The 12,870-nt window shown below is 45.8% G+C and overlaps 1 protein-coding gene across 3 annotated transcripts in view; it reads right to left on the bottom strand.

Annotated features, from left to right (window-relative positions):
* Nucleotides 1–9,538: 9,538 nt before the first annotated feature.
* Nucleotides 9,539–12,870, bottom strand: part of LOC111370730 (chloride channel protein CLC-f) — an 11,752-nt gene continuing 8,420 nt past the window's right edge. Inside the window, exons 6-9 of one of the 3 annotated variants that reach the window (XR_002698489.1) lie at nt 11,318–11,548; nt 11,105–11,186; nt 10,663–10,892; nt 9,539–9,923 (exon numbers count right to left, since the gene is read on the bottom strand). Coding sequence is in view for 1 of the 3 variants with exons in the window: in XM_022992576.1 (XP_022848344.1) it covers nt 9,842–9,923; nt 10,663–10,892; nt 10,974–11,186; nt 11,318–11,548 (756 nt within the window). In the remaining 2 variants the exon portion in view is untranslated. Of the gene's footprint in view, nt 9,924–10,662; nt 11,187–11,317; nt 11,549–12,870 lie in introns of all 3 variants that reach the window. The other 2 variants (XM_022992576.1, XR_002698488.1) reach the window with 2 other exon arrangements.

Raw genomic sequence — 12,870 nt, forward strand, 5'->3', positions numbered from 1 at the left:
TGCGATGCCATTGATCTGACGAGGGCATTAGTGAGCCAGAGCGTCAAGACTTTTGGCCTCGCACTTGAATGCAGGGAGGCCCTTAGTGAATTTCAAACAAGGACCCAAGCTTCGGAGGGGAAGATGGCCTCCCTCGCAGAGGAGCTGAAAGCTGCCAAGGCTGAGGCTGAGGAAGCCAAGGCCCAAAAGATTAAAGAATCGGCGAAGCTTGAGTCTGCACTGGCCCAGATCGAGGCCCTCAAAAAGGAAGTATACGAGTTGCAGTGCGAGGTGGCCTCCTTAACAAAGAAGGTGGAGGTCTCCAATGAGCACCAAAAGGTGACTGCTGAGGCCCTGGAAAAGGCAAACCTCTCCTTGACAGGTGCTCAGGACGCTTATATGTATCTGGAGGGCCAGATAAAGTGGTACGTGGACGATGCTTCTTATGCAAGGGAAGAGGCCTGAACTGCAGGGAAGGAGGCGGTAAAGGAGTACATCGCCAATTTCCATACAACCGAGGAATATAAGAGCTTCAGTGCATACTGGAGGAACTTCACCTATGTCGAGGTGATGGAGCGGGCGGAGGAGCTGTATCCCAACTTGGATCTGACTCAACTCAGGTCTGAATTTGTGGATGAGGTTCCTCAGACCCCAGCTGAGGAGGTGCAAGGTGGTGAGGCAGCTGATGCTGAAGCACCAAGTGCTGAGGCAGAGGAAGCAACTACTGATGCCCAAGTTGCTAAAGCCCCAAGTGCTGAAGCACCTCCGTCATCAAGCCAGGTTTAGACTAGGTTTTCCTTTTCAGTAAATTGAATGTAATGGCCAGAGGCCCTCCTTTGTAATCCCTTTTGAAGATTAATATAATGTTTTTCTCCATTCATTGTTTTTATCCAAGTTTTTGTGCCTCGTTAAATAAACGAACTGGAAGTTGATAAGAGCACGAACTAAATAACTTTAACTTGGTACCTTGACTTCAATCAGTCAACTGTATGAGCCTCGGGCTGAAATAAGCGAACATAACTTAGGGAACTGTGTGAGCCTCGGACTTAAGCTAATGATCAACTTAAGGAGATGAACTGTATAAGCCCCGGACTTAAGCAAATGAACATAACTTCAATTGTTGGAGCCTCGAACTTAAGCAAATGAACATAACTTAAGGAGACGAACTGTGCGAGCCTCGGACTGTAGCGGATGTGGCTTCTCCCCTTGGCGTTCAGCAAGGCTTGGGGTGGCATGTGCTCGCACCTCGGAGTTCAAGCGAGGTGGCCCAAAGGTGGGACCCGAAGCCTCTCCTCCGAGGTGAAGACGCATCCCAGATATGGTAGATGGTGCAGCCATGTTGAGGCTTCTCCCCTTGGCGTTCAGCAAGGCCAAAGGGAGGCATGTGCTAGCACCTCGGAGTTCAAGCGAGGTGGCCCAAAGGTGGAACCCAAGCCTCTCCTCCGAGGTGAAGACGCATCCCAGACATGGTGGATGGTGCAGCCATGTTGAGGTTTCTCCCCTTGGCGTTCAAGGCCAAAGGGAGGCATGTGCTAGCACCTCGGAGTTCAAGCGAGGTAGCCCAAAGGTGGGACCTGAGCCTCTCCTCCGAGGTGAAGACGCATCCCAGACATGGTGGATGGTGCAACCATGTTGAGGCTTCTCCCCTTGGCGTTCAGCAAGGCCAAAGGGAGGCATGTGCTAGCACCTCGGAGTTCAAGCAAGGTAGCCCAAAGGTGGGTCCCGAGCCTCTCCTCCGAGGTGAAGACGCAGTACGACACGCTGATCTAACCAATGAATTTTATTGAACCATAGAAACATTACAAAGGCTGGGAAATGTCATCCAGCATGTTTGTACAATTTATTGATAATAGATCCTGAGGTGCTCAATGTTCCATGGACGGGGTTGTGCCTTGCCGTCCATGTCTTCAATCCAGTAGGTACCAGGTCGAACTTCCTCTCTGATCTTGTATGGGCCTTCCCAATTTGGGCCTAGGGAACCGGAACCAGGTTCTTTTGAAGATAGGAAGACCCTTCTGAGTACAAGGTCGTTGATTCGGAATGACTTTTTCTTGACTTTGGAGTTGAAGTGCTTTGTCATTTTTCTTTGATAGGTACTGAGCTTAAGCTGGGAGTCGTCTCTTCTCCCTTCAATGAAATCAAGGTCGAGCCTCCGAAGCTCGTCGTTAGTTCCTTCGCTGAAGTACAGACGTCGTGGAGATGGGAGTTCGACTTCCACGGGGCTCATCGCCTCAGTCCCATATGCCATGAGAAAAGGGGTCTCCCCGGTTGGGGTCCTAGTGGTGGTTCGGATTGCCCAAAGTACTTGGGGCAGCTCATCAACCCAAGCTCCTTTGGATACATCAAGCTTCCTTTTTAGGACGTGCTTGATGGTCTTGTTTACGGCTTCCACTTGGCCATTTGCTTGAGGGTGGTGAGGTGTGGAGAAGTGCTTCTTTATGCCGAGCTCCTCACATAGTTGTCTGACCCTTTTATTGTCAAACTGTCTGCCATTGTTCGAGACGATCGAGTAGGGAATTTCGAACCGGCAAATAATATTTTTCCATAGGAACTTGGAAGTGTTAGCTTCTGTGATTTTCGCCAGTGGTTCAGCTTCGACCCACTTTGTGAAGTAATCAATGGCCACTATTGCGAAACTTGCACCTCCTCTACCCTTAAGTAGGGGACCTATGAGGTCCACGCCCCACTTTGTGAAAGGCAAGGGGCTGGAGACTGCAGTCAAGTCTTGTGATGGTTGTCTTTGCACGGGAGAGAATCGTTGGCATTTATCGCATTTTCGTACAAATTCGAGGGCATCCCGTTTCAGGGTAGGCCAGTAGTACCCTTGCCTCAGTATTTTTTGTGCCAGGGATAGGCCTCCGGAGTGGTTGCCGCACACTCCCTCGTAGATTTCTCTTAGTATGTAGGTGGCCTCTCCTCCTCCGACACATCATAGGAGTGGAGAGGAGAAGCTTCTCTTGTAAAGAATGTCATCAATGAAGAGGAAGTGGGCCGACCTCCTCCTTAGCTTATAAGCCTCATTCTTGTTGGTGGGCAGCACCTGGTCCTTTAGATATGCTATGATCGGTTGCATCCAGGATGGAGTTCCCGCGACCCACATGACATTATGGGCCTTGGTAGAAGGCAGGAGGAGGTGCTAATAGGCACTACTGTGAGTAGCTGAGTTTTTGCTACTAGCAAGCTTTGAGAGTGCATCCGCGTGTGTGTTCTCGATGCGAGGAATCTGGATTAACTCGAACTTTTCAAAGGACGGGATGAGGTTCATCACCGTTTTCAAATAGGAGGCCATCGTTTTGTCTTTGGCTGAGAAGTTACCATTGACCTGGCTAACGACTAGCTGGGAGTCACTACTGATGAGTAGCCTCTTTACTTGCATTTCCTTGGTTAGTCTGAGGCCCGCAAGGAGTGCCTCATACTCCGCTACATTATTGGTGACTTTGAATTCGAACCTCACCGCCAAGGTGAGCTTGTGACCCTCGAGGCTGATGAGGACCACTCCAGCACCTGAGCCGGTCTCCCCAGCTGAACCATCGACGAAGAGGCTCCACGTGGGGGGCTCAATAGGTTCCATAATTGCATCTACCTCGGGTAGGTTGGCGAATTCAGCCACAAAGTCAGCTAAGGCTTGCCCCTTGATGGCTGCCCTAGCCTTGAAAACAAGGTCGAATTCACTTAGTTCCACTGCCCATTTCAATAGTCTTCCTGAAGCATCGGGCTTTTGGAGTACCTGCCTCAGGGGAAAATTTGTGAGTACATGGATGGTATGAGCTTGGAAGTAGGGCCTCAATTTCCTGGAGGCCGTGATTAAGGCCAGAGCGAGCTTCTCCATATCGGGATAACGGGCTTCCGGCAATAGGAGCGCTTTACTCGTATAGTAGACGGGGAGTTGGGTGGACTCTTCTTCTCGAATCAGAACCGAACTGATGGCCTCATTGGAGACGGCCAGATATAATTGCAAAATATCACTGGGCTTTGGCTTGGAGAGGAGGGGGCCTGTCCCAGGTGCCTTCTTAGGCCTTGGAAGGCCTCTTCACATTTCTCAGTCCATTGGAATTTCTTCCCAACTTTGAGCACTTTGAAAAATGGGAGGCATTTGTCAGTCGCTTTGGAGACGAAGCGACTAAGTGCTGCCACTCGTCCAGTTAAGCTTTGCACTTTCTTTGGCTTTTGAGGGACCTCATCTGGCACAAAGCATCAATCTTCTCGGGGTTGGCCTCGATTCCTCGTTGGTTGACCATGTACCCCAAGAACTTGCTGGAAGCCACCCCAAAGGCACATTTAAGCGGGTTGAGCCTCATCCTGTACCTTTTGAGGATTTGGAAGGTATCGTTGAGGTGCGTTATGTGGTCCTCTGCTTCTAAACTCTTTACCAGCATGTCATCCACGTAGACCTCCATTGTCTTGCCAATGAGGTCAGTAAACATTTTGTTCACGAGTCTTTGGTAGGTTGCCCTGACGTTTTTCAACCCGAAGGGCATCATTCTATAGCAATAGAGACCTCGATCTGTGATAAAAGAGGTGTGCTCTTCATCGGCCGGATGTATGGGGATTTGATTGTAGCAGGAGGATGCATCCATGAAGCTCAACAACTCGTGTCCGGCCGTGGAGTCTACCAATTGGTCAATCCTTGGAAGCGGAAAGCTGTCTTTCGGGCAAGCTCTATTGAGGTTGGTAAAGTCGATGCATACCCTCCATTTGCCATTGTGTTTCTTAACCAGGACTGGGTTGGAAACTCACCTCGGATAGGTGGCCTCCCTGATGAAGCCATTTTGGATGAGCTTCTGAACCTCTTCCTTCAGGGCCTCATACCTCTCAGGGTTGAGGGCTCTCCTTTTTTGTCTATGCGGGGCAACCTTAGGATCAATCTTCAAGTGGTGGCAACTGACCTTGGGGTCAATGCCCACCATGTCCTCATGCCTCCAAGCAAAGATGTCAACGTTCTTGCCTAGGAAGTCCTTAATCTTTTCTCTCAAAATGTCAGATAGGCCTTTGCCTACCTTCAGCACCTTCGAAGGGTTTCGGGGGTCGGCCGAGAATCTCTCAAGTTCCTCTACAAGGGATGCTTGAGGCTCATGTTCCATTATGCGGGGTCAATCGCACCAATAATCAGCACCTCGGGATTATGCGGTGCGTCAATCATATCAACATCTTCTTGTTCAGCAGGAGCGTCACCTGGGACATCCGCCATGACCACATCAGCCATGATCACGTGGACGTCCCGGGGCTCTACCTTCTTAATGGAGCTTAGATAGCACTCTCTCGAGCCTCTCTGGTCACCTCTCACCGTTGCCACCCCATTTTCTGTCGGGAATTTCATCCATAGGTGGTGGATGGAAGTGGCTGCTCCTAATTCCTTTAGGGCTGGTCTGCCCAAGACTCCGTGGTAAACCAACCGGCTGTCAACTATGAGGAATTCCATGAAATTCATCGTAGTTTGAGGAGATTCTCCCATTTCCACTGCCAGCGTTATCTTTCCCCTCGGAGTGATGCTATCTCCGGTAAATTCGTACAATGGAGTGGTGGTGGGTGTCAACTGATGGTCCAATATCATTTTGTCAAAGGCGGACCCAAACAGGATGTTGACGGAGCTACCGTTGTCGACTAACATTCGTTTGAGCCCATTCCGGGCTATGACAGCCCTCACCACAAGCGCATCGCAATGGGGGTAATGAACTCTTTTGGCGTCTTCTTGGGTGAAGACAATGGGTGATACTTGGTTTCTTCGGGAGCTATTATCCACAATGTAACTCGTCAAAGGGGGGTGTTTAGCCTCCCGAGCATAATTTCTTTTGGCGTTTCGTGTTTCGCCACCAACATAAGGGCCTCCAAATATGGTATCCACCTCGTGGATAAGGGCTTCATCTTGAGCGTGTCGATTTCTTCGGTGCCTACGCCCTTCCCTGGGCCTCTCTGCATCATGCCCCTTCGTTGTGGGGATTCATCCCTTTGACGGGTAGCGGCCTCCTCACGCCCACGTCGGTTATCGTGCCTGGACGGGCGCCTGTTCGCCTGGGGCGAATCATGTCTATCTCTGGTGGGTTCCTGCTGGGAGCGATGTACATAGTCTCTGCAATCCGCGGTGTCATGCCCGTAGGACCTGTGGTGTAGACAGTATCCTGGGAGGTTCGGATTGGACCTATTTTTAGGTGCAAAGCCTCGGCCTCGGCCTCTCCCTCTGCGTGGTCCCCGCTGGGCCTCCATCTGATGTGGGTCAGCAATTGGATTGACGTCTTCATATGCCAAGGTAAGAACCGCGTTCAGAGTTGTGGTGGCCAGTGCTTGTCCAGAGTTCTCATTTCCGGTCTGGTTCATCTGGTAGTCCATGAGGTGGGAGGTCAGACCCCTACCTCGTTACATTTAAGAAGGTGGGAGGCCTCTGTTTGCCCTATTCCTATGCTCAATCAATTCCTCATTGATTATCTCCCTTCTCATCATCTCTAGTAGGGCGTCATAGGTGGTGGGGTCTTGATTCTGTACATCCCTCCAGAATAGGGTGTTCATGTTCAGGCCTCCCCTTAATGCAGATAGTGCTTCTCTGTCTGTGATTTGTACGCAGTAAGTCATCTCATCGGTGAAGCGTGATAGGAAGTTCTTTAGGGACTCCCCATGTGCCTGTCTCATGTTTTGGAGACGCTGGATGGGGGCCTCTCCTTCCTTGCTTACTGCAAATCGCTTCAAGAATGTTTTCTTGAACTCGGGCCAGCTTCGGATGCTCCCAGGTGGCAACCTGCTAAACCAGATTTCAGCCGCTCCACTGAGGGTTAAGTGGAAAGCCCTGCACTTCACGGCTGGGGTGGCACCCCTTAAGCTCATGTGAGTTTTGTAAGCGTTGAGGTGCTTCTCCGGGTCGCCTCTCCCGTCATACTTTGGTATTTTTGGCATGACGTAGTGGCTCAGGACCTGGGCATTCCTTAATTCTCTTGAGAATGGCAGGTTCTCATCATCATCATCCAAGTCACAGGACCTCTGCTGCTCATCAGAATCGTAGTCATCGGCCTCGTACCTTGGTTGCTGGTGAGAGGGTCTGGGCCGGTTCCTAGCCTCTTCCTCCCTCCTTTGCGAGGCAGCGCTGGGGTCATTTTCATGCCTTCTCTCTGGCTGCTGGGGCATTGGAGGTGGAGGCTGTGGCCTCGTCCGAGGCTGCTGAGCCTGCTGTTGACTGAGCCTCGGTTCGACGGGGCTGATTCTGTCAAAAACACTGCCAGCTCTCCTGTGTCTTGGATCTTGCTCATATGGAGGTGGAAATCATCGTGGCTCATTTGGGCCTCGGTGGGTCGGCCAGAAGCATAGTTGGAGGAAATGTCGACTCCCACTTCCTTCTCGAACGGGCTTCCACCTCGGCCATAGTCTGGTGAGGCAGTCCTATGACTCTGAACCTCATCCTCTTGCTGATAGTGCCCGTGGGGGGCGTATGGAGGAATGGGGAAGCCTCCCTGGCCTTGCATTTGGGCCATGAGCTCCCTCATGACTAAGTTTTGATTGGCAATATCCCTCATGTTGGCTGTCATGGTAGTCATTTCTCTTGACAGTCGTGCTGTCGCACGCATTCCACCTCTCGTTTGGTGGTGGTGGAGCCTCGGTCGAGCTGCTGGGGAGGCACATTCGTGCTTTCTCTTACCCTCCTAGAGGGGGTATCTTCGTTAGAGCTCATATTTCTTTTATCAAACTCAGATTTGTCCAAGTGATAGGGGTTCCTCCTGTTCTTTTTCGAGAACAAATCCTTTTTCAAGGGGGGTTGCCCAAATATTTTTCAGTAAGCTTTTACCACAAGGTTGCTCATGGTTATGATATGGTTTCTCACAAACAGCGCCAATCTGTTGACCCCAAAAAGTGAGCCAACAGATGCTGGTCCTACCCGCGCTTGCGTGGGCGAATGTCCAACACGCTAAGACACGTGGACGGTCTAAAACGAGCGGTTCAAAGGGCGTGGGAGTAGTCCAACGATGCGGGACGGTGACTTTCAGAATCCGACGGGTTGTTCGTGATCCGATTGTACAATAATTACCGACCGGTGTTCATAAATGTATATGTAAATGTGTATAAACTCGATTTGTGTCTTGCAAGTAAAATGAGAAAGAGTTGAGTAAAATGTAGTTCTTTGTATTGATTCTTGCATTAGCCTTTTGATTTTACACAAGGAAGTATTTATAGTAGTACATATGAAATGGGAGCCCTTGAATGAAGTGGCACGTGGCCTCATCTCTTTAGTTCACACATCTTTTCCTAGGTATGGGGCTTGACTTGCTAGCTTACGGCACATTTATTGCTTGTGTAGGGCCTCCATGCTAGCGACAAGACTTAACATTTATGCTTATGACAAACGTTCCATCAATCATTCGAATAAGATCTGTGCAGGCGATCTCTTGGGAGAAGTGACCATGGAGGATGTTTCTTTGCGGTTCAGAGGCTCGTGCATCAGTTTCGGGGCTTCGGCCATTTGTCATGATACTTACAAATGAGGGCCTCAGCTGCTCTCACCAGGTTCCTGCAGCCTGGCTTCGGTTAATGGGCCTCGGACAAAAAGGAGCCTCGGCAGATGGACTTCGGCTAGAAGCAGTTCGGATGTAACCCACCTCGGCATTGTGTGCCACCTCGGCAAGAATGCCACGTGGATCGCCATGAGTGGGCCATCGTCCAAGTAGGTTGGCCAGGAGTGACAACACGCAACAGAGGATACTAGAAAATATGTCACATTCTTCTATTTGAAGCAAGTTGAACCCTAACCTTTTAATGTTATAAAATAAAAAAAAATTCACGGGGTAAATTGCCATCACTAGTGAGTTCTATGACAATTGATGATTTTAATAGCCAAATTCTATTACATGTTCGGCTTAAAGTCCTGTGTGCTGTGGCTGCATTCAGCAAAAAAAAAAAAAAAAAAAAGGTAAAATTTGTAAATGGACGAAATAGCTATTGGGAAAAATGGACCAAATAACTAAAATCCTAGAATTTGCTACAATGCTCGACAACAAAGCTTAAAAGGCTGACCTTTCGCTGGGAGAAATGGACTGTCGGCCGGCGATGGTGGAGAATTCGTCTCAACTTTCGTTGTTGTCGGAGTTGAAGGTTTCGCACTTCTTGCTCGGCCAAAGATGTGGAGTATATATGTTGCGGATTGCTTGGCCGGAGTTATGGAGATTTGGTGGTGGGTTTCTCTATTCTTGGAGATGTGGGGATATGGAAATTTTGGTGGCGGATAATATTGCTTCCCTCTTTCTCAGGTTTTTTTGTTCCCTCTTCATTGTTCAGCCTCCTTTTTTTTTTTTTTCCTTAAAATATTGATCTAGCGGTCTTTAGTCATCTTGCCATGTTAGTCAAATTTGAATTCCTGTAAGAAATCTGTTAAATGAGCCTACACTCGTAGCTTTTTCCTAAAAGTGAACCACTGTCAATTGTATTCTTTTCTTTTATTATTATTGTCTTCTTTTCCATTTTGTGTTATTAATTATTCATTTTGTGTTTAATCTATAATGAATCCTAGAGAGCTACATAAAGTCGTAGAAGTCTAAGCGTTCCATGATTCCAAGCATCATTTTCATATATATATATATCCAAAAAAAAAGTCAATTCTCCACTCTTTTCTTGACCACGTAATATGGAGGCATTACAGAAGGAATTAATCATTTGTTAATTCCTCGTAAAATGCATTTGACGCTCAGAGTGAGTATATATCATGTACAAGATACCTTGTGCTAAATTACATGTAAACGATTTTGAATGCCATATGATCAACTCAACCCTCAAAAGATTATATGTACTATATTCTGATAACAAACCCCAGACCAAAAATGTCATCTTTACTTGAAAAATCTTCATCTGGGCACTCAACTCGATGCAATTTGCTTCGCAGTATAATTTCTCTCTACTGGCCATTCAAAATTGCCTTCTCACAGTTTTCTTCTTTGCTCTGCTGGTAGCCTGCTGTTTCGTGATTTAATTCATCTCTGCATAAACAGAGAGAAGGATTAGAAAAAATTCCGAAAGCATCTACAAAAATGCAGAAGACCCCAACATCATAAATCCAGTGACTAGAGCCTTCTTATCGTCATTCACGACCTTGTATTTCAGCAGAAAGCAAGGAAGAAGGGTCACGGAGAAAGATATATTTTTTGTTCAAAAATTAAAAATTGACACACGGGCGAATGCATGGACACAGACAACAAACACTGATTTTATGACCAAACTTTGCCTAGATCACGCTAGTCTTCGTCAAAACCAAACAGGTAATATGTAAATAAATCATTATTTAGAAACAGAAGTCGATAAACAAATAAATATTGTAATCTTTTATACAAAAACAAAAAGGTTACCAGAAAATCATTCACAATACAATTGAAAACAAATAATCATAAGATTCCAGTTCAGTTGATCAAAGAATGCTTTCAAAAAAAAAAAAAAGACACTGATGAGCATTCCACAGAAATTGTCCGCCCACCCCCACCCCAAGGAAAATAAATAAAACCATCCTCATTCTGCAAATTTTACACGGGAATCTTCTGAATGCTAGCATAGCAGACTCGAAACTAATGGATTTTGACTTGGACATCACCAAACATCGTCTCGCTTTAAGAAAAAATTTTACATTTTTCAGATCCGAGTGTCCATGAAGAAAAGGGTATGCGTGGAGAGAGAGACAAGTAAGAATGCATTTGCAACCACTAACTGAAATATCCAAAAACAAACCTGAGAAAGTTCCAGATTGAATCATAATAAAGTATAGCAACTACTCTTCTTTCTCTCTCTCTTAGACCCTCTCCACGCTTAACCACAGGCAACTGTTTAATTCCCTTAGCCTCCATTAGTTGCTTTGCCATTACCAGATCAGTATCTGGATAACAAATCAAAAGTCCACGTTCTCGTCCACGATAACTTATCCGACGAGTACATACAGAAGAAATGGTACACGTATTTACCTGCAATGGAATGCACAATCACTGCAATGCCACAGATAAAAAAGCACCTAAAATTTATTGTGATTTGAAGAGACTATATACATCCGGATTTGACATATCGCCATTCGAAGCATGACCCGGATTTTCATATAGGCTCCTTCTGATGTCACCATGAGTTAAAATTCCTTCCAAATAATCGTCAGCATCTACAACAAGGACACATTTCTGCTCACCATCACGCATAGACAATAATGCCTCTTTTAGAGTCTGGGTCAGAGAGACCTTCAAATAATTGCTTGACATAGCCTGCGAAACCTGATTACAGCAAGAAATACAGTTGACGCATTTTGTCCTAAAGAAGTACACACCAAATAACAAATACAAACAATATAGATATCATAAAAATGCAAATAATGTGGTTCCCAATAGGAAAGAAGGCCAAAAACCTTTAAATCTTCCAGCAGTGTATCTGCATCCATTTGGTCATGGTTACCAGAATCCCCAATCACTGAAAGTTCAACATCTTTACCTTCACCAGTTTGTCTCCATACTTCATTTTTGTCTTCAACAGGAGAAAGAACAGAATAACCTCTTGGCAAATCCTCTGTATCTGAGGCCTCAGAGATCTTGGTCCGAGTTGTCACGGAGGGCACCCATATTGCTAGTCCAACAGCTCCCTGTTGCAAATTGTGCCCAAAAAAAAAAAAAAGGCAAAATACATTAGAACACACATTTAACAAGGTATTAAAAAATCCTACCCCGTAAAAGAAAGAAGAATATGATGGTTAAGTATGAAATGGATCAAGTAATATAACCCACCAGAGGGAGAATTCAAAATTTACAATCTCACAGTTGTTAAAGAAGTACTTAGCAAGTAATCAAGGTATCACCATAGATAAGTAGATATGTACCTAAGTGCACAAACCTATATATTAGCCTAATTGGATAAAAAATAATCAACACTTGAACATCAAAATTAGGAATTTAGAACATCAAAATTAGGAATTTAGCTGTATATTTCATATTGTCCTTAAAAGTATTTTGTGCTATATCAGTTATTAAAGTAACTAGATGGTGATACAAATGAAAAGAAGAACGATTCTGCATAATTGAGCTTCACATATCAATAATACAAAAAAGAATATACTCACGAAATGATGTCTAACCATGTGAAATTCACATGGCTTGAACATGCTACCCCTCAGCCAGGTATAGGAATGATGGAAACCAAATTATATTGCACTTGGCTTTAGCATGATGTGGTTATCATCACTAATTGGCAGAAAAACACCTTATCCAAGATTATGCGGCTGGTAAACCACTACAAACAAGTTTCTGGGCAGCTTGTTAACTGCGGAAAAATCTGCTTCCTTGTACATAAGCACTTCCCCATCATGCATTGTAAAACGGTGCAATCAGTGATGGGTTTTCAGCCTAAAATTTGCGTTTCGTCTATTTGGAGGTAAGATTATACAAAGATGATTTATGCATTCATCTCTATGGCAGATTAATGTAATTTTTTTTTAGCTAAATTGACCGCATGGACACAAAAGTTCTGTACCCATGGGTACTATTGTTATTCCACAAACTGTGTTAGCTTCAAAGCACTACAAGTAAAGAAACCAAAATGAGGGTATTTCTGAGGGTTTCTTTTTGCGAGATAAAACGGAGCAATCACGGATATGTTGGGTGATCGGCCCAAGGTGTGCCGCTCAGTTGAATAAAAAGAAGCTGGCTTTTGCAACCTAAAAGATCTTATTACAGCGTCCAAAATTAACTTTGGTGGTGCTTTAGAATACAAACATCCTTATGGGCTAAGTAACTATATGAAAGAGAAATGCTGTAAAGGCTGCCACCCTTCAGCTGTTTCTTTCCGTATTGGGAATAGTCAAATCTGGAGGAGAATGGCCAAGGCAGGATGTAAAGTGGAGCAGAAAATTGCATAGAAGGTTATGTGTGGGCAGCTTTTTTTTTTTTTTTTTTTTTTTTTTTTTTTTTT

Source organism: Olea europaea, chromosome 21 (assembly GCF_002742605.1).
Source record: "Olea europaea var. sylvestris chromosome 21, O_europaea_v1, whole genome shotgun sequence".
In the NCBI taxonomy this organism is placed as follows: Eukaryota; Viridiplantae; Streptophyta; class Magnoliopsida; order Lamiales; family Oleaceae; genus Olea; species Olea europaea.